This window comes from Apis florea, unplaced genomic scaffold (assembly GCF_048593485.1).
Source record: "Apis florea isolate Af1SG1 unplaced genomic scaffold, ASM4859348v1 contig_3391_pilon, whole genome shotgun sequence".
Lineage (NCBI taxonomy): Eukaryota > Metazoa > Arthropoda > Insecta > Hymenoptera > Apidae > Apis > Apis florea.
The window spans coordinates 1119713-1142257 of NW_028256754.1; the positions used below are offsets into that span (position 1 = coordinate 1119713).

Consider the following 22545-nt stretch of genomic DNA (forward strand, 5'->3'; position numbering starts at 1 on the left):
CGATTTATTTTTTCTTTTTCAGAAAATTTAAAAAATTTAAATTTGCATTAGATGAAGTACACAGAAAAAGAACGAGACAGTAATGAAGCTAAAATAAAATTGTTTCTATATATCTCTAATGTTTCATTTAATTTGTAAACTTTAATTATTTATAACTTAATGTGAATTTTAATTATTTATTAATTAATAAAATAGTAAATAAATCTCAATCGATATTTTTATTTTTATATTGTATTTTATATTAATTTTTTAGAAACAATTCTTAAAAAATGTTTCACAAATATATTATCTTATATATACGTGTAATGATATATATATCATTATATATATTTATGATTCGTTATGAATTTTTTGATGCATCGATATCTGATTTTCTGCTTTTTTAACAATTATTCTGTAATTTTTTTTTGTTCAAATTTAAAATATTTAAAAAATAAAGTGAATAAAATCCATTCAAGAGCAAATCTACTATGGTTTTAATAAAAAAATAAAGAAAATTAATAAAAGTTTAATATGCGAGATGTTTTCATTATAATAAATATTAATGTAAAATTCGAAATTAAATATTAATGAAATAATTTTTTAAATAATAATGAAATAATATAATATAAATATAATATAATTAAAGTAATAATAAAGTAATAAAAAATTAAGCAATAATAAATGTTTAGATAATTTCTTATTAAATTTTTTTTTAAATTAATATTAATATTAATGAATGGAAATGTATATAATATTGATAGAACACTTATGCAATTATGAAAAGTCAAATTCTAAGGTCAAGTTTAAATAAATATAATACTATTAAAAAAATAAAGATTCCTCGAAAATTTCTCATAATCTTCGTCAGTGGGCGACACCATACAGCCCTCAAAATTTAAACCAACCACCCGTAAGGTGGCAGCACTTATCGAGCTATAGATCTATTAAAAATTTAAAAGATTTATAATTTATTTTTATACTATATATTTTTATAAATTAGCAAAACAACAATAATAATAATAAACTATGTTTATTATATATATAATAGTAATAATTAGGTTATTAATATTTGAATTAATAATGAATTGTTTCTACTAATTTAATATTTAAAATTGAAATATTTTTAACAATGATATAACTCATATAGCATAATATAATAAATAAAAAAAATAACATTCTATATAGAGACAAAGAAAAGAAAATCAAATTATTGATACTTACGTAATATTTATGTAACATTTTACAAATTTAATAAATTTCATCATTAAACTTGACTCACTTTTAATTTTAATAAAAAAATATTTATACAAAATGTTAATAATTATGAGCACTTCCATTTCGATAAAAATTTTATATAATTCACTGTTAATAAAAGGAATATAAAAATATTAATTTCCTTTTAATAAGTATGAAGAAAGTACTAAAGAAAGAAAAATCAATATTCTTTCTAACATGAAAGAATGTTCGACAGGTTAAAATACTTTACTCTGTTAGTTGATACGATATGTCTATCTTCTGACAGCTAGTTTCAGGAGCAAAATAAACGAAAATAAGTTAGTAAATGACAAGTATCGATCTGAAAAAGGTGAAATGAAAAAAGACTATCCAGTGATGTATCCAACAGTAATTAAGCAAGCGTTCTATCTACCTTGTACGATCTATTTTAACGAGAATTGTGTCACAGGATCGTGAGATCATGATAATATTTCAACAACATCTCATTCTACCGGTTATGCTGTTTAATCTCTTTCGAATAACTCAGATTACATGTAAATTATAAAAAAAAAAAAAAAAATAAATGAATAGTGTATGAAACATGCTTTCATAAAATTTCATTAATTTTCATCTGACAATAGATGATAAAAATAATGAAATTAAGTGGCTAATAAAACATCAGAAAGTTTAATTAATGCTCATTATAGATATATAAGATATAATATTAATTTATGTACATTTTCATTAACTTTTTCTATAAAGTTTAATTTTATGAGAATAATTATGAATATAGAAAAGTTATTGAATAATATGAAATTTCGTTATTTGGATTTATAAGCACAGTGTGTATAACCAATTTTGCAAGCTCCTATAATTTAAGTATACAAATTATAAAAAACAAAATATGATATAAGATTATTTAAAATTATATCAAATTAATTTTTAAAAATTATTATGATAAACCATGTTACGAGATAATTAGAAAGATAGAAAAATTTTATATCATAATAAGATCTTATTTTTCTCTTATCTTAATTATCTACGAGTTTTCGAATAATGTGCAAATTATATTTTAATCTTTATCCGACAATTTATCTTGTATCAAACGCTTTTTTCAAAGTTATCGCCAATAAACAAAATCATTTTACTTTGAAATGATCAATTCTAATGAAATAAAATTATAAGAATGATGATCGTTCCTATAAACCAGTGTTTCCCAACTTGTATCTGCCACCCTCAAGAAAATTACGAAGTTTTGCGGATCTTTCATAATTATTTTTATTCGTAATTATTAATGTAGAAAATTTTATAATATGAAAATTTTTAACATTTATTATTTCAATATGAATTATAAAAGAATATTATGAATAAAAATGACCTATTGTAATGGAAATTAATCATACATATTTAATATTTTATATATAAACATATATTTATATGTTATTTTTTATATATACATTAATTTTTATTAATTCACTTAATATTTCACTAAATATTTTTATTAAATTTATTAAAACATTATAATATTAGTTTAATTAACATTATATATAGTAATATATAATAATAAATATACAATTTTTAAATGCATATAATTATATGTATATAATTTCTTCAAAATTTTATCTATATGTAAAAATAAAAAAAAAATTTATATAAACATATATCTATAAATGATTGATTATTGAAAAATCAAAATATAAGAAATAATAAAAAATTGATTTTTTTATTCGATATTATTATAAATAAAAATAGATTCAGTTTATCATTTGTTATAGTTTATATTGATATTCATGAAAAATTAAATTTATTGCATTACAAATATTTATTGGTTTTTTTTAATTTTTATAAACCTATATTATAAATCCTTAATATTAATTTTTGAGATATATTATTTCATATTTAATAAATTTTTTTTTATCATCATCCACAAATCTATTATACGATTTGATCTAATGATTTTAAATATTCAAAACTCAACAATATTTTTGTATTTTATCAAACGAAAAATCAATCTATTGTCGTTTTACATTTTTATTAACTTTTTAATAAATATTTATGAGATATTATATTATATTATAAAATATTTTTTTTTCTCATTTTTATTTATGGATGATAGTGATAATATCTTAGAAAAAAACTTAAGACATTTTATTTATATAAACATTATATATCTACACTTTATAATATGTTATGTAATTATATATCTACACTTATAAAATGGAATCTTCTCTTCAAGAATTGTTGAGAGACACTGCTACAATCGAAAAATAAAGAAAAAGAAAAGAAAGAGAGAAAAAAGAAGGAACAAGAAAGAACGGCAGGAACGTTATCTTATCGGGGTCTTTCTCGTCCCGAGATCTGGTATGCGACTCGACAGATCGATGTTCTCTATCTTAAACGTTTCTAAGATTGGGCATATTTTGTTTCGACTGTCCCACTAATTAGAAGTCGTTCGGACTTTTTAAAGTCAGAGCAAATGAAGTTCAACCGATTCCGATCGAGGGATAACGATAGGATGAAAACGAAGGGAAACGTAACGATGGCCAAGATACGTTTTCTTAATTTCATGGTCCATCTGAACCACTAGGAATACACACGCGAGTTGGACACCTCTCGCTCTTTTTATATCTTACAGGGTCGCCCAAAAGTCTGGGTGGCTTGGCCATGGCCCTCGTGATAAACAGAGACGAGACGACGAGTCAATGACCATGAAATTTTCGATCCACATAGATAGGATCGTGTATTTAAAAATGCTTTTAACAGGATCCCGTCAACCGATTGTCCTCTAATAGGGGAATCTTGTCTCTCCCTCCAATGGCGTGGTTCACGTTCGCCAATGGGTTATATATACGAAACTAACAGGACAATTAGTTAGCCGATCGTGATAAATCTACGGGCTGGAAATCGTTAAGTTCCAGAGACTTTCGCTCACTCGGTAGGAAATATCTCGCTGGAACTTCGCTTCGGTAAATAACTCTAGGCGACATATTTAGGGGGAAGTCGTTTTGATATTTGCCCGTGAGAAACGGGAAATTAGACGCAATAGGGATTTTTACTTGCAAATTTCCTTGGAAATTAGTTAACTGGTTTTACATCACGGTCGACTTTCGAAGTTTCCAATTTAAAATAAATATTCCCGATCAATTATGACTCGGACAAGTTTTTCCGAATTCATGATACGTAATCTATTTTTCTCGCTTCTCGAACTGAATTTTATTATATAGATTATTTTGTTGTAAATGAATATAAAATGGACAAAAAGATTGGTTGATAAATTTTTATTATGTGAATGGAATGGAATATATAAGTATAAATAAATTGATGAATAATTTAGAAATAGATAAATCATGAGATAGATATTCGAAATATTTTTATATATGTATATTTATTAAAAATATATATTTACAAATATACAATATAAAGATCATTGCTGTAATTAAAACCAATTTCTTAATAAATGTTTTTTATTAACATTCATTTATTTTATTTTTTTAATTATATTGAAAAAATTATAATTGTAATTAGGAATAATAATATTTTTATTCATAAATTTCACTGATATATTTCAATTTAATTTAGACTTATTAGACTTAGAATTTACTAAAGGGTTTATATTGATCTCATTGTTTAAGAAATCACATAATATATCTATATTAATATGTTTTAAATTCATTTTAAAGTTATTATTTTATATTGAAATAAGTCATTTTTATACGCTGAGAGTTTTTTTCTTTTTAAAATAAACAAAAAATAAAGATATTTATTCAAAAAAATTTATTCGTAAAACAAATTTGTATTGAAAATATTTCAAGATTTATAATTAAATTTATCATTGATTTTAAAATATACGAGGGTGTATTTATTAAATTTATTTTATTATAAAAATTTAATAATTATATTTATTAAAGATATAATTTAGAATCAATTAATACTAATATAATGCTCACTACAAGCAAATAAAATTCCTTTAAATTTCAAATATTTCAGAAGCATATTTCATTATAATTATATAATGCAGAGTATACTTACAATTAATACCTATTAAATTCTCAAAATATAATATGATACTGAGAATATAATATATTATGCTATATAATATAGAATTAATATAATTACATGGATAAGATTAATAGAATCCTAAATTATATAAGTACGTTTAATTAAAATCACAATATTGAGTTATTAATAATTTGAATTGAATTTACAATTAAATAATTTAATTTTAGAATATTTAATTTTAATATTGTATTTAATATATTACACGATAAATAATTTATGCATTTCGTTATGTAAAATATAAAATACAAATTAAAATAAAATATTCCAAATCGCTTTATTCAAATTATTGATTATTTGTGATTATTATAATACCAATAGAAAATTAATTATATTTAACTGATTAAAAACTACTTAATCTGAAATAGCAAACAATTTGCAAACATCACTTATAATAAACCTTCTAAGCATCATCCAAATGATAACAATTAAAAATTAACATCCGACTGATATTATCCTAGAAAGTACATAAAACGCTTCTAAACAACGTAAACACGATCATAGTTAAATATACACAAGTATACCACGAGCGAAGTGGCAGTCAATCCGTGACATCGACACGCCACGCAACAGAAAGCCGAATTGTATACAAAGAGAACTATATACGAAGAACGGCGTTGAAATTTTCATCATGCGGAGCAACCGTGTTCTAAACTAGGGGTCGACGCGTTTCGAAAATCAACGTCTCATTAATAATGGCCGAGTCTGTCATGCCCGTGAACAGACAAAGGCTCATAAATGAGGCAAAAGTGTTCACAGTTTAAATCAGCAGTGGATAGAGTGCGGTACCGGCGCGATGTAGGCCCCTCGTTCGTGCACGAGAACCGGAGATGTATATACGAGGAATCGAGGTGTACATGGTATAGAAGAGAGGACAGGGGGCACGGTGGATGGCTCAAAGGGATCGGGGCGCGCCTGAGAATGGAGATTTAAGGGTCCGACGTGGGTGTGGGTGGCTAGTAGGGTTTCTGCCGATGGCGTCGTCCTCATCGTTGTCGCCGCATCGTTACATTCGCCGCCAACGTGACGCCCCTGCGCTTGTTCCAACGGGGCCCCCCTCGCGTATATACGGCCCTTCTACGTGGCATTTACATTATTCGGCCCCGACTCGAATCTAATATTATGAATCACGCGCCCTGTCCGGGCCGTGCATAATGGGGTCGTAGGTCGGCACCGCCTCGCGCGGAATTCTTCTACGTTGTTTCTCTCCTCGAAGGAACAGGAATGGAACAAAGGGTCCCAGACCCTTTTCAAGCGGATGGATTTTCATAATGGATAATAACACTGTTGCTTAGTTACACTTAATAACGCCAAGGAACAGAGATGCGACGGGAAAATGCACCGCGGAATGTCGGCGATTTGTCGTGAAAGTGCGTGCAAGGATATCGCTAGCTCGGATGACATAACTGAGAGATTGAACATTTTTAGCAAAATTTTTGCGTTATTGGTCCTGCAATACCCCGATTTTTTTGGATATGATAAATAAATAAAAGAGAAAAAAATATTTTTCTTCCTTTTTCTTAGCTCTTGTGGTTACAATTCATGTGACCATGGTATTGACAATGTTTAGAGATACTTTTTCATGATCAATAAAAAATTTAAAAACAACTATATTTAACAGGCTACGTTAAAAATTTTTTTGGTTCCATCATGATTAAGTAATTTTCTCATTACAAATAAGCAATAATAATTATAGTTAAGAATAAAAATTAAATAAAAGATAAAAAATACATTAAAATGTTCATATTAATATTCTAATTTAGAAAAAATTTACAAAAAAGAAATTATATTTATAATTTTCAATATTACAAAATTAATTTTTAAATTAATAATGATAGATAAATAAATTAAAATAGGTAATATTTTAAAGAAAAATTAATTTTATTTAAATATAGAATTTAGCCAAAATAAGACTTTAGAAAAACAAAAAATAAAAACTTTTAATTCAATAAGTAGTTTCCAGAATAAAAATTTGTATGTAGATTTTCACATTTCCATGAAAATCAACAAAACTTATTAAAGTTAAAAAGTTAAGTTAAAATCTTGCATTTCATATAAAAATTTGAAAATAAAAAATGATGATAATCCTATTGAGACTAATAAGATTATATATCTCTCAAAATAACTTTAACAGAGATTATCTTATTACACAATTTCTCTAGTATTACTAACAAGAAATCTCTTATAGATTTTTATAGATATATTGTATATTTAAATATTATATACAATTATTTTTCAATTTGCCATCTTTTGTATTATTAAAATTTATTTTTAATTTATTTCTAAAAGAAAATTCATTTTAAAAAAGTTAAACTTCTTCTTTTGTGTGTCATTATATTTACGTTTGAAAAAATAGCTGACATAGATATTGGAAAATGATCAATATGTGGTCAAATGAAATAATTCTGTATCGAGCTTTATAAATTATCATTTTTAAAGTATTTTACTTTAATTTGTGACAAATTTTAAAATATAAATTTTAAAATATTAATTTTATTCCATTTGGAAAAATTTTCTATTAAATTAAAAGATTGATCGTATTATATTACTAAAAATTAATTTTCAATATGATATCGAGATTTAAGTTTTAAAACTAAAGATAAAACTAATGGAAAAGTTAATAAAACTATCAAAGTGTAAGAAATTTTTAGAAATAATTCTCCCTTAAAAAAAGAAATTTCATTTAAATAATGAGATCTATTTCTAACAAAGAATCAAAAAATTGATTAAATGGATCAAGTTAAGGAAGATTATACAAAAGAATAATGTATGGCAATAGTATTATATTATATTCTAATTACATTAAAAAGTTACTTAAACTCTAATATTCTGCTACCATTTTGTAGTTATTGAAACATTTAATTAAAATGATCTGATTTTGGATTATATTAAATATTTGAATAATTGAATTTTTAAAAGATTTTTTGAAAAAACGAAAAATATTAAAAATATTGAATTATATATATGAATTGATAAAATTCACATTAAATATTGAGTTATATAATATGCATTTTTATATGTATTTGTGCTTTCTCAAAATTTTAAAATTATATTCATTTTTATAAATCATCTTCATATATCTTTATATAATTTCATAATAATATTAAAAATATAAAACTATAATAAAAAATATAAAAAATTATTTATATATATATAAGATAATTTAAAGTCCTTAAAATTTTTTAAAACTTTCATAAAAATCGAATTCCTTCAAATCGAAAATATTTCATGACTGAAGAATGTCAAGAGTTAAATATAGATTTTCTATATTTAATATCAAGATTCACAAGAATTTCGAAAACTCGAATAACATTTTGATTTTAAATTGTAAATTCAATAATATTCTTTGTTACATAATAAAGAATAAAGAAAAACATAAATAATTTAATATCTACTAGTTGCTTTCCATTCGATATAATTCATTTGATTAATCAATTTAAAGACATTTTTCTTTCATAATATACATCATAAGAGCGAATTAAAATATATCTTTTCGAAGAACGAAAAACAATGAGTACATAAAGTGCATAATCTATTATATAATAGCACATAACAATTATTATTTATATGTGTCGACTGTATACTTAATGTAAAGAATTCAAATCTCATATAAATTCCTTGCATTTTTAATTCGAATGTATTCAATATTTTCGGATTCTCACGGATTCTTTATAATAATAGTAATAATTAGAGAATTTCAAAATGATTGACACTATACAAAAAAATGGATATTTTTTTATATTACGTTTTATCACTCATTTTAAAGTCACTTTATATTTCGAAACTTCATTTTCATTAATCAGGACATGAAAATATGGCATTTAAATATTTAATCCTTTAATTATGGCTGCTGCCAACAGATAACGACACATAAATTTTATGAAACATGGTTGATGTTAATAAGTAATTTTTAATAAAGATTTTTGAAGATTTTAATGTTCCGCCATTATAAATATATAATATATTCGTAATTAAAGATGCAATATAACTTAAAAAATGCAATCTTCCAATGACTTTCAAAATTTTGATCAAAAAAATTTTTTTTCATATCTATATGATCATATTATCATATTCTATATGAAAACAATATAAAAGATGTATGCATCTTTTCATAACATCAATTCTTTGGAAATTATTATTATAATAATTCGCATTACTCAATAAAATTTGAATTATTTAATTTTTCAATTCTTGCAGTCGTATGCAAAGTGAAATCATCAATACGCAATCCTATACAGATATACAGATTTTTGCTTCTATAAAAAAGTAGCATTATGATATGAAACATCTGTCGCGACAATGATACGGAAGAAAGAAAGAATGTCCAGAAACAGAGTCGGCGACTCGAGGTAAAATGGAATAGACGAAGTCGTATAACTTCGGTAAATAAGTTTGCCCGCGGAAGACCGACAGTAGTACGATTTATCGCCAAGATTTAGGAACAAGAAGGGGCAACAAAGTGAAGGCTATAACGAGACGAAAGGAGGCAAAAGTGGAGGCGAAAGGAGAGGAGAGAATTTTCTTAAATTGCACTTTGTAGCTCCTGAGAGACCTTACACAGGGATTTCGACGCCCACGGCGAGGGATAACGAGGCAAGCTCGGGATTCTCTTCGTGGAGGTGAGACACACACCGGTAGGTCTCTTTCATAGCGATGCACAAGGCTCACAGGGACATAATTGATATCCGGAAAGAGGAAAGGAGAGAGTAGTCTCGAGATGGTTTGGACGTGGCGGTGAGCAAGAGGAAAAAATTACCTTAGGAAGAGCGACCGACACGAAAACAAGAAGGACGGAGGACCACCGAGATCGTGTCCAGAATCACCGACTTGCCGAAACTCTGGCAAAGGCCACCTAAGTGCTGACTACGTGTGCCTCCTCTTCTTTCGTCTCTCATTCCACGATTATTTTCGATCCTCTTCTTTAATAGCCGGTTCACCACTGCGCAAACATCGAGTGACCACCTTCGTCAGAGCTAATTGCTAATCGCAGGTCAGCAAAGGATCCTCCTCCAAGTCCCTTTGTCTCGCGCGTCTTTGTTCGATTCTGCACCCAGTTATCGCTTTATTTGGATGATCTTGAATGCGACGATTGAATGAAAATGGATTCATTTATGGTATAGCTAATAGATATACTATATCGATTGTATCTGATATTCGAGAGAAAAAGCACAAATGAAGAATACAATTATTCGTTAATTTGCTATTCAAATGTTATTTGAACACAAATTAGAAAATTTCTAAATATTTTAAGTAAAATAATGGAAAAAATTTGTTAAAAAATAGAAATTCCTTATTTAAATTTGCTATTATTCCTAGATTTAAAAAATGAATTCCATATAAATTATATGTTAGAAAAAAATATAATATAAAATTATTGTGCACCAAATTAACTAAATTAAATATTATCACAAATTATATAGAAAGAAATTTGTTTTATAAATAATCAAATTTTCTCTATTAAGAAGATTTTTAACTTTTTATAAAATTCTATATTTTTTGAAACTAAAAACTTTAAATCTAAACAATCAATGTTCTTAAGAAAAGTTTTTAAAGTTAAAGAAATCATTAAGTAAGTTCTTTTAAATTTTATTTTTTATTAATATATAATATTAATATTATTTTATATTATGAGTCTACTAATTGAAATAAATTCTAAGTTTGTTTCTGTTACTATGTAATATTTAAACAACTATGACTTTTTGAGTTTTCGTAAAAACTGTACTAAAAATTGAAATGCATCACTAATTAACACATAGTACTCTTCTATTCTTTTTCAACACACAATAACACAATAACTCAAGAATTTCTTTTATCATTTTGTTGATCGATAATTAAGATTTTTTTAAATATTTTATGTAAAAAAGAATTGTATCGATAATATATATCTTAAGAAGTGGAAAAAATGAAAAATATTGGTTTAATTTAATAAAAACCTCAAGATTAACTTCAATAAACACAGTAACTGTCTCTACTCTTACTATCTCCAATTAATTAAATTTCAAAAGAATTTGTCTCTTTAATAACAAAATTATATCGTGGATACATTCAAAACAATGCATAGATACAATACAAACCTATCCGCAAACGCAGATATCAACGAAAAACGCGAAGGTAGAAGAAATAACAAATGATAAAACAAAGCGTGGAACGATAACAGATTGCGCGGTAATTGAAAGTACTGGGCGAAATTTCAGGAAATACTATCCCTATTCTTCTGTTCTCATTGTTACAGCCTTATATAGCGTAAAATATGTGCACCGTCAGTCGCACGACAAACAAGATTATCACGTTTGTTCGTGGTCGTGTGAAATAATAAGTATGCAAGCGTTATATAGTGCAATGAGAGTAAGAGAGGCGCATGCACGGAAATCCTGGTTACCGCTGTTCGATCCTGTCGACCGTAAATCATACTACCGCGCGGAGAATGCTTGCGATTCCATACTCTTGAATAATTGCGTCTACCTTTAACCACCTGCGGGTTTAATCCTATCACACTGTGTCGTCTCGTGTGCGGTAAAAGAATCGAATTCCTGGTATTCAACTGTGGATAACAAACACGAATAAAAAAGGATAGGTATGTATATGATTCGCTCTCTTCAACACTATTATCGTGAAAAGTACGGTAGCTATCGTTGGAATATATGTATATGGATATCTGAGCATTATAGGACGGAAAATATAAAGATAAAATTTTTTTTTGCTATTCATAATTTATATAGAAATAATTTATATAGAGACTGGAAAGAAAAAGTAAAGACCATTTCCAACATTTTTCAACTTTTTTGTCAAATTTAATAATAACTTTTATTAATTACTAATGTATAAACATATTGTAATGTATATATATGTTGATAATTTGTATTTCTTTTTTTTTTTTTTTTTGATTTGATTTTACAATGTGCTTTATATACATTGTTTTGTTATATTTTTTATTTTTGAATGATTTTATCAAATATCTAAAATCTTTTTTTTTAAATAATGTGGAGACTGATCATATGTATACAAATATTTTAAGTGAACTCCAAATATTTTCAATTGGATTAATATTAAAAGAATGATAGTATAGTCATTAAATTTTTAATTATTGCCTTTAAATTTCATCGAAACACGAAAAATTTTGGAAATTGTAACTGTAATTAATTTTAATTTTTTGGCCAGAAACTATAATTTTTGGCCAGAAAATATAATATAAAGCTTATAATATATAAATAGTTCAAAAGATTTAATTCTCTTATTAAAAAAAAAAATGAAAATCATAACGAGGAATTAAAAAAAAATTGCCTATAAATGTTAAAATTTTTATTTTAAAAAAATTATAAAGTTAAAAAAAATATCAATAAAAAATATGAAAATGTATAATGTAAAATATAAAAAATATCAAAATGTCAATAAATATTCATAAAAATTTGAAAAAAAATAAAAAATTGAAACAATTATTTTGAACAAAAAAAAACGCTTATGAAACAAAATGTTTTTTTTTCAAAAGGATAAATTCTTATTTAAACAAAATAAAAAAAAAAAACTATTCTAAAAGAATTCTTTCAAAAATAAAATCTTTTTATACAAGAAAAATATTTATATATGAAAAACATCTGTATAGAAAATCTTTTCTTTTTTACTAAATACAATAATATTTGCAAATCTTACATTTGCTGAATAATCTTGTAGTTGAATTTTACCTCAGTAAATCAATTCAAAAAAAAAGGATTAGATAAAAAGATTAGTGTTTTGTAAGATTTAATTCATTTCAATAGTAATAAGATAAAGACAAATATACAAAATATAATGCTTATTATTAAATGATATAAATTTTCAAGATAGATTTTAAAATAAAAAAATAATAAAATATAAAAACATTTATAACACTTATCAAATTCTAAAAATAATTTATATTATCATATTGTAAAATATTATATTATATTATGTAAAATTTTATTGTGATTTATATTATAAAATTAATATATACATTCTAATACATTCAATATTTAATTATTGTTCCAATAATTGTTAAACTATTTAAAGAATATAATAAATAAAATTAATTAAACAAGAATATAAAAAGTATTGAAAAAAATATAAATTTTATGAAATTGAACATTAATATAAATATTTTTAAAATCTAAACTTTTCGCATTCTTTTCCAATTATTTTTTAACTAAGCATTTAATAACATTTTAAAGAATTCTCTAATTTTTTTCAATACAACATTTTTTTATGTGATCAAATATTTCTCGCAGCTTGTTCTCATCCATCCATTTCATTTATTCATAATTCACGAATATCCAAGATTTCAGCAATGAAACGAAAGAAAGCATCGTTAAAAATAAAACAGTGAAGTATATATACTGGGATAGTTACTTCAATAAAGTCAAAAGAAACCAAGAAAAATCAGGCAAAACGAAACCACACGAGAAAAAAAAAAGAAACAAAAGAAAAAAATGAACGAAACAAAAAATATATAATATCCATGGATTTGATCGTCGATTTTGTCGAGGAAAATATACAACTACAGTCGAGATAATTTTGGGAAACACGGATATGATAGATAAAATCTGTGCGGAATGTCAATACCAGCTTTATGAAGCGCGGTTTTACCCGAGAAATCCCTTTACGCGTTGTTTAACCTACGATTTGAATCATTTCGATTTGTACGCGGACAATTTTCTGCCACTCAATGTCAGATCTGCTTACCTCAACCAGGGATCAAGGGAAAAAAAAGGAGAGTAGGAGGAAACCGCCAAAAAGTTGTCAGCAAGCAGACAAAGAGGTTGTGTCCGTGTCGTTGTGTGCCTTTAAACGGTGAGATTATCATTGTTCCCGATATTTATCTACCAGTTTTTCGTCGTATTCCCTTTTCTGCAAAAAGGATCTCCCTTTTTCGTACCGTCCATCTCTTTATCGCCTTTCTAGTACCATGAAGAACGAAATTCCAGAGCATAGCCGTATTTTTCGAATTGACAAATAAAACGGACAATGAAAAGTTTCCTGAAGCTTGTTCGTCGAGCAGAATAAGTCTATTTAACCACCGGTAAACCTTTTTCGATCCGTTTCGTCTCGTCTTGTATGCCGATACACGATCCTTGAGTTTCTTTCAGGAAAATCGATGTAAATTTGATGCTCGTATCCTATTTTTGACACGCATTTTTAAGCAGATTATAATCGTACATGATGCTTTTATGCGAATTGGCCGGTTGTTTGGATTTAATTAAGATTAAAATCGTATTTTGTATTTATATCAATGTTTTGATAAATTGATAGATTCGAAAACGAGTTAAAAAACTAGAGAAATATTATAATATCTTTAATTTTTTATCAATAATATGTAAAATATTCCAAATACAGCAAATTCATTTGATATAATATATTATCTATATAAATAGAGAGTTTAGAAGCAATCAGAAAATTTAGAAGCAACTAATCAGTTATATTATACAATTAAAAAATCTCTTTATTGTTCACATTTTCTGTTAATATTTCACTTTATAATATTAATTTATCAATTGATAATTTAAATAATAAAGAAATTCTTAAACTACATAAATCATTTTTAATATTACACTAATTGGCTTCCGAATCTTTCAATTATAAAATAGAAATATTAAAAATAAAATTCTTAAGAAAATATTATTTTATTTATAGCAAAATATTATTTATGTAATATTATTTATATTGATAATTTATATTGATAAAATATGAAAAATGAGAAAAAATTTAACTTATATTTTTTCTATTTCAAAAAATTTTAATATTATTCTCGATATATTATTGAATTTAATAAACGAATCTAAAAATAGATATAAGAATATCCTTATTTTATATTACATTAGTAATAATGTATATATGTTACCATTTTTTTAATCATATTTTATATTTCTGATATAACCTTTTATATTTTATTTTTATATTTTATATTTTAACTTATATTTTAATTTATTTTAGCTGTTCAAATATTTGAAAAATTTTTATGGAACGAGAAATGCCTTATATATATTAATATTTTACAAGTCAAAGTAACTTTAAAGTTGATTTTATCATAATACGAATTTTTTCATTATTTAACCAAATGAAAATGTTTTGGTTACAATTAAATAATACAATTTGAAAGTTAAAATACGAAAATAATAAGGCATATATATATTGTGACTTATATAAAATATTCAAACTTACAAAATAGAAACTTTAAATTATAAATATGTGACTAATTTATCGAAAACACAAAATATGATTCAATAAATAAAAAAATGTTGTTTTTTAATCTATTTTAAAGATAAATGACAAGTAATTCATCAATATATAAAATGCATCTTCATTTCTATATTAAATTTTAATAAAATTTTTGTATTATTTTGAACAATTGTGAATAAAAAAGTGATAAAAAATATAGGTAAATAAATATCTCTTTTATATAAGATATAATTTTCTATTGAATATATATATATTTTTCTATGTTCCTATGAATATATAATTTTATTGAAATCTGAATATATCTACTCACCACATTGACGAAATCCTGAAACGTTACCGCTTCAACACGTGATTCCTTTGCTCTAGTGAGAAGTATATCCCGTTTATTTGGCGGTATTTCAGTTTTCCATTCGGCACTCTTTAAAGCTGCTAAAAAATCCTCCACCGGTATCTCGCCAAAACCTTCGGGATCAAACTAAAGAAAAAAACTCAATCATGCAACATATCGTGTAAGTTGATTTCCAAATAATAAATGTCGAATAATTCATAGACGTACCTTGTCGAAGAGCATTCGCCATTTCTGTAACCAAATAAAAGAAAATGTAAACTTTGATGTCGTTTTTAAATTCTTTTTAAATTTTTATAAAATTATATTATAAAAAATTTAGATATATTTATTAATGTTATTAAATGAAACATAATTCATTTCATAATGTAAAGATTAAAAATTTATTTATATCTAATGTATAAATGTATTTAAATTTTTGTCTTTCTAAAGATATTATAAATATAAGCAACAAAATTATTTAGAATTAATATATATTTTTTCATTATAAATTTTTACTAATATAATAATTCTAAATATAAATAAAGTTAAAATTAATTAAATATTGAATTATCATTTATCATCTTTCAAGTTTATCTATTATAAATCATCAATTTTATTCATTACAAATTAAAAATTACAAAATTTTAATAGCTTTATGTACTGTTTTTCCTAAATATAATTTAATAAAAATATATGAAAATCATATTAAAAAATATATATAAATATATATATAATAAATAAATATATATATATCACGTTTATTAAAGAATATCAAGAAAATACATTATATTAAAGAGACTTATATTATTAAATACTCTTATATTATTTAATATAAAAATTAAATTTAATTAATATAAAAAATAAATTTTCTGTCGATATTATAAAATTACAAAATATTTTAATTAATTTTGTAAAATTCAGTACATATAAATAAAAGAAACACAAAATGATATAGGTATGCATTTATACTTTTTTTATATGTTAAATATTATATAATTAAAACTAAAATATCTTCAAATTAATGATCTTAAAATATTATTTTAATTAATATTAACTTTCTTTTGTAAGAATAAATAAACATATCAATTTATATAAAATATTAGAACATACATCATTTAAAATTTTTATTTAAAATTTATTTAAAAAAATAGAGACAATTTCTAAATCTTTAAAATGCCATTTTTAAAATTCATTCATATTTCATATAAAAATTTTATTTTAAAATTATGACTTGCCCAAGTTACATGGCACACCATCTAGTTGAAAAAAGAAATAACTATTACAACTAAGTACAAAACTGAAAGGATAAATATATAAGCTTTTTAGAAATAAATCAAAAATCCATAAAATTAAAAAAAAAAAAACTTAAAAAAATAAATATATAATGAATATCAAAACAAATTTTTTTACAAATTATCTAATCTTCAATCTCTAAAAATTAAATAATAAATCAATTTTAGTTATATATCAAAGTATCTTAAATTTTAAAATTGCTTTTTATTGAAAAGCAGAAATTTTTTTCATTTTTTTTCATTTTTTAAATTTTTCTATTTTCCTATTATGAACTTTATATTATTTTTATAAACTTTTTTTATAATTGCAACTAGAATTAAATTAGTAAATATTTTTATTTTAATATATAAAAACAAATATAAATCATTAATATTGCTTTAAATATATATTAAAAAATAAATAAAATTTTATATAAATAATATATCTATATTTATAATTTTTATATAGATATTATACATTAAATCAAATTATTATTATATTATAAATTACCATTATTTAAAAATTCAAAAAAAAAATTTTAAAAGGAGTATGAAATTCTTTTTATTATAAAAAATATGATTACGAATTTAGTATGTATAAATTAAATATTTATAATTTTTAAGGATACATATATTCAACACACAATATCTCACATTATACTATTAATTTTTTTTTTTATAGTTTTTGCATTTCTAATTTTAATAATTTTCGCAAAAGATATAAATTCAAATTTATAAAAAACCAATATCAATTTAATCTGTTGTAAATAAAAAAAATTAATAATGATCGCAAATGTAATAAAAATATATATCTTTCTATAAATCAAAAGATATAATATTGTGTAGTATATATCAAACTTAATATGTATTAGAAATACATGTTTTACCAAAGTTTTAATATTTTTTTTAAAAAATAAAAGTTTTAATATAAAAGTTTTAATATTACTAAAAATATAATGTTACTATAATGTTATATATATATAATCTTTTCAATAATAATAATTGATTATGTGTTATAGATTTCTTTAAAAAGAAATTTATAATAATATAAGTATAACAATGCTTTTCTCACATACATCATTGAGAAGCTCCCGTCTGTATTCGGATTCATCAATATCAATTTCGGAAGCAAGATCGGTATGATCGGTAACATAGCCATCGTAGTGTGCGCTGTTCGCCTCGCTACGTGCATATTCTTCCTCCTCCTCGACAGTACCGGCGATGGTCGGTATTGAAGCACCGCTTGCCAGTAGCATTACCACGCGTGGCACGAGGTCACCGGATAAATCTCCTCATTCCACCCTCTTTCGTCTGTTTCCTAAAGTACAAACACATCATTGTAATCCTACCGATATACATCCCTAATCTGTATGATGCTTGACGTATTCATTCATACAAATTTCTACCACATTATTACTACAGCTTAATCTATTTAATATGATAATAAAATAAACTTAAAGGACTTTCAATCGTTACTTTTTTTCCATAAATAAATCAAGATTTACATAATGAATTGTTATGCCTTGTAAAAGTATCTTCACAAATTTTATAATTGTTTATTTGAAATAATTATAATAATTTGTAGTAATAAACGAAAGTATCAATTGGTTATTTTCATATTATGTTTAAATGTTATCTTTGAAATTGTCTGAACAGATACGCAACGAACTATGCACCATAATATAGTTCGTGCGACGGTACCGTTTCCATGGCAATGCATCGTCGATAGGTCTGACTACATACTATCTATCTACTGTATCTTGCTATTGTTCATGAAGTGCATTCACGTCTATCGTTTCTAATCAAATATCGATTTCTTATCTTACTTTTATAAATATAAAAAACAAATCTCAAATTTAAAAAAATTGAATATAAATTGAAAAATTGAATATTATAAATTTTGTGTTGTTAAAAATTTCAATAATTTTAAAATAATTAATAAAAATTTATTTAAAAAAATCATTTCTCAAAATTTTAAAACATGAAAAAATGATTATTCTTTTACTTTTTCATATTTTTCATATAATAAGTGAAATAATAATAATAATAAGTGAATAAGTAATATAATAAGTAATATAATAAGTAATAAGTAATATAGTAATAGTTAACAATATTTAATTAAACATTAATAATTGTTATTCACGTTGTATATGATAGAACAAATAAATAAATAATTTAAAAAATTATAGACTATATTAAAACAATTTAATAAACAAAATAACAAATTTAGTTTACAAATGTCCACTGTTTATTTATTAAATTATAAACAATTTAATTTTTTATTTAATGAATTTTATTTAAATTTTATTTAAATGAAGTAAGACAAAGTGTAACGAAAATAAAATTTCATTTCATTTAGTGCTTAAAATTAAAATGCTTATAATTTAATAAATAAGCTTCAATAGATATTTTTGCATGTTTTTTAAATAAATTTTATGATTGTTTTAATTCCTAGAATTATTTTTTAATTTTTCTACTAATTGTTTTGTTTAAACATTTATATATTTTATAAATTTTTCAAATACTTTGAATCTATTATCTTCCTTTTTTTATGCATTATCAATCATTTACATATCCAAATATCTAACATGATTAACTAAGTTCAAAACATATAAATGAAATATATATATATTGTATATATGTATCAATTTAAAATATTAAAAAATATATGTACAAAATATATGTATATTTGCACCAATTATATTTGTAATTCTGTATTAAAATAATATATATTTATATGTTATATATATATATACATCTATCGCTATCTTTATAATGTATTATAAAATGAATAAAATAAAAATAATCGTAAAATATAATATAATATGATTATATATTATTATAATATAATATTAATAATTATATAATGTGATAATATTTTATAATATATAATGATTTGTAAAAATGAAGGATAATATTTATTATCCTATAATATTTTATTTCAAAAATAGGTCAAGCTATAAAGCAACCATAAATTATCTTAAACTTTTTTTATTATTTTTGAAATATATAATAAATAAAAAAATATTTTTATTATAATAAATTCTAATTAATTTCTATCAATTTATTTAGAATTATTTACTTAAAATGTTTAAAAAATAGAAAGCAAAAATAAAAAATATTATATTTTTACAATTATATATATAATTGTAAAATATTATATAATATATTATATTTTTATAATTTAAAAATATAAAATATTATATTTTTACTTATATTATGAAAAATTCGTTTCTAAATATAAATCCATTTTATTTAATTATAAATCAATTTTACATATTATATGTGAAGAAATAAATCATGTTAAAAATATATCTTGCAATTAATTATATATTATTCAAATTTAATACATAATAAATAAATGAAAACAAATACAATAATTAATCAATAAAAACCAAGTAGCTCTGTTGCATAAGATAGATCAATTACTTAATAAAGTTACATCAGTTTAACAAATTTTCTATCTAAGATCTAATGTGATAGGTAAACCTATAACCACGATGCAACCGAAGCTTCCACGCGTCCGTTTATACCACCCCTCTAGTCACTTTCCCTTTCCCCTGTCCCTTTCCCTTAACCTCATCCCTTCCCCGACTCCTTTGCATCCACGTTGATTCGTTACCCTCCGTTTTGGCACGACGTCACTGAAACCCATCCCCCTATTGCACTGTCATCGTACCAACCCCACAAAGTCACCCCCTATCCCTGACGCACACTTGTTCCGTCTCTTTTCCATCCTATTTACCTGTCCTCCTTCTATGCCATCTTCTAAGCGCAATTACGTCTCGTCCATGTCGACCCGTTTGCACGAGACGCTTTTAAGGTCAACGACCTTGAAGAATGTCCGACGATACATCGTCATGGACGATGCTTCTTACATATATCTCGGTGTCTTCTTACGTCCAGCCCTACTTGGCATTAGATTACCTCGAACCCTTTCATGCTACTCAAAACGGTACGTCTACCTTCGTTCATTTACCTTATATTGAATCTATGCATTTATTTAGCACTAATGATACGAGTTTATATCATAATAACTAATTAATTCACTGTTACATAGGTTCGAACAGTTGGTAATATTTTGATATCTTTATCGCGGGAAATTTTAAAATGATCTTATGGAGAAAAACAGGTTATTTATGACATGAGTCAATATATTTTGTTTTAGGATATGAATGTGTGTACTTTGGTTGTTAACCTTTCACGTGACTTTTGCGACTATCTTGTTACGTAGTATATAGTTGTACTTTCACTGTTTCGTTCGGAGAACGGTTCACACTTAATAGTTCATAATATACACAAATTCTAATAATAGACTTTAAAAAGATGAAATAAATATTTTAATATTCGATTTGAATAGTAAATTTAAATAGTAGTTAATATAATTATTTATATATTTATTCATATATATTATAAGAAATAAATTACTTTTTATAAATCTTTATTTTTAATAATTAAAGAATTTATATTAAAATTTTTATATTACAATTTTTTTTAAAAAGAAAAACAATAATATTTACCTTCTATAATTTGAATATAATGATACTGAAGTAGTATTCCATAGATGAGTATCCAACAAAGTAACGAAGATATTAAATACGAACAATATTAGCCATAACACCATAATCTTATAAACATAGATTCATAATATTCACATTTTAACAAAATCACTTATAGAAATACACCATTATAGAAGCACAAATAGGTTTGTATTTTAAAAAAATCTTATCACGAATATCATAGTAATTATATTATTATATACACTATATTTAACTATTTTGAAAAAATGAGTTTTAAATTTATTTTATTTTTTACAGTGTGGTAGCAAAAGCATATCTTTATTTTCCGTTTTGGCGCCACATGAATAATCAATCAAGAATACAAAACATCGATAAAACAGTTTCAAAATCGATCGAAGATCGTCAAAAATAAGAAGCAAGTTCAAAGTATTCTTATGTCACAATTCTTTTTGAAGACAAATCTATAAAAAATTACACTAAACAATTCACGATACATGGATTTATTTTCTTGTGTCAACTCAAATAATTAGCTCAAATAAATAATTAACTTTTTCACTAATGCGCGAAATATACAATTTGAAATAGAACATGGCGGTTGGACGGTAATTTTAACACAAAGCGTATAGAAAGGAACAACGTTAATACAACAATATTGTTATAATTAGTGAATTATGATTATGACTGCAATGCGCAAAAGAAATCGTAAATTGAATCCCAATCGGCACACAATGTTACGTTAATACGAAGACGATTGTACAGTACGTGCGATGTAGTGGCGGTGCCACGAGTAACTGCGGCAACGTGCGCAAAGCACGTTCGATCGATAATACAGGTTGCCGCGGAACTGCAATAGCCAATAGCAGTCAGATCACATAAGACACACGCGAGAAACACGTGGAAACTGGAAATGCGGTCGCGGTTTAATCTATTGACAATATAACCGATGTTGTCGGCGGGAAACGCGTCACACGACTGACGAGTACTTTAC

General features: G+C 24.1%; 1 protein-coding gene across 1 annotated transcript in view; it reads right to left on the reverse strand.

Annotated features, from left to right (window-relative positions):
* The window catches only part of LOC100864856 (uncharacterized), a 47260-nt gene extending 24910 nt beyond the window's left edge, over positions 1 to 22350 (reverse strand). Inside the window, exons 1-4 of the mRNA XM_086912421.1 lie at positions 21558 to 22350; positions 18114 to 18355; positions 15995 to 16018; positions 15749 to 15913 (exon numbers count right to left, since the gene is read on the reverse strand). Coding sequence (XP_086768547.1) covers positions 15749 to 15913; positions 15995 to 16018; positions 18114 to 18293 — 369 coding nt within the window. The 5' untranslated portion in view covers positions 18294 to 18355; positions 21558 to 22350. The remainder of the gene's footprint in view (positions 1 to 15748; positions 15914 to 15994; positions 16019 to 18113; positions 18356 to 21557) is intronic.
* Between the last annotated feature and the right edge of the window lie 195 nt (positions 22351 to 22545).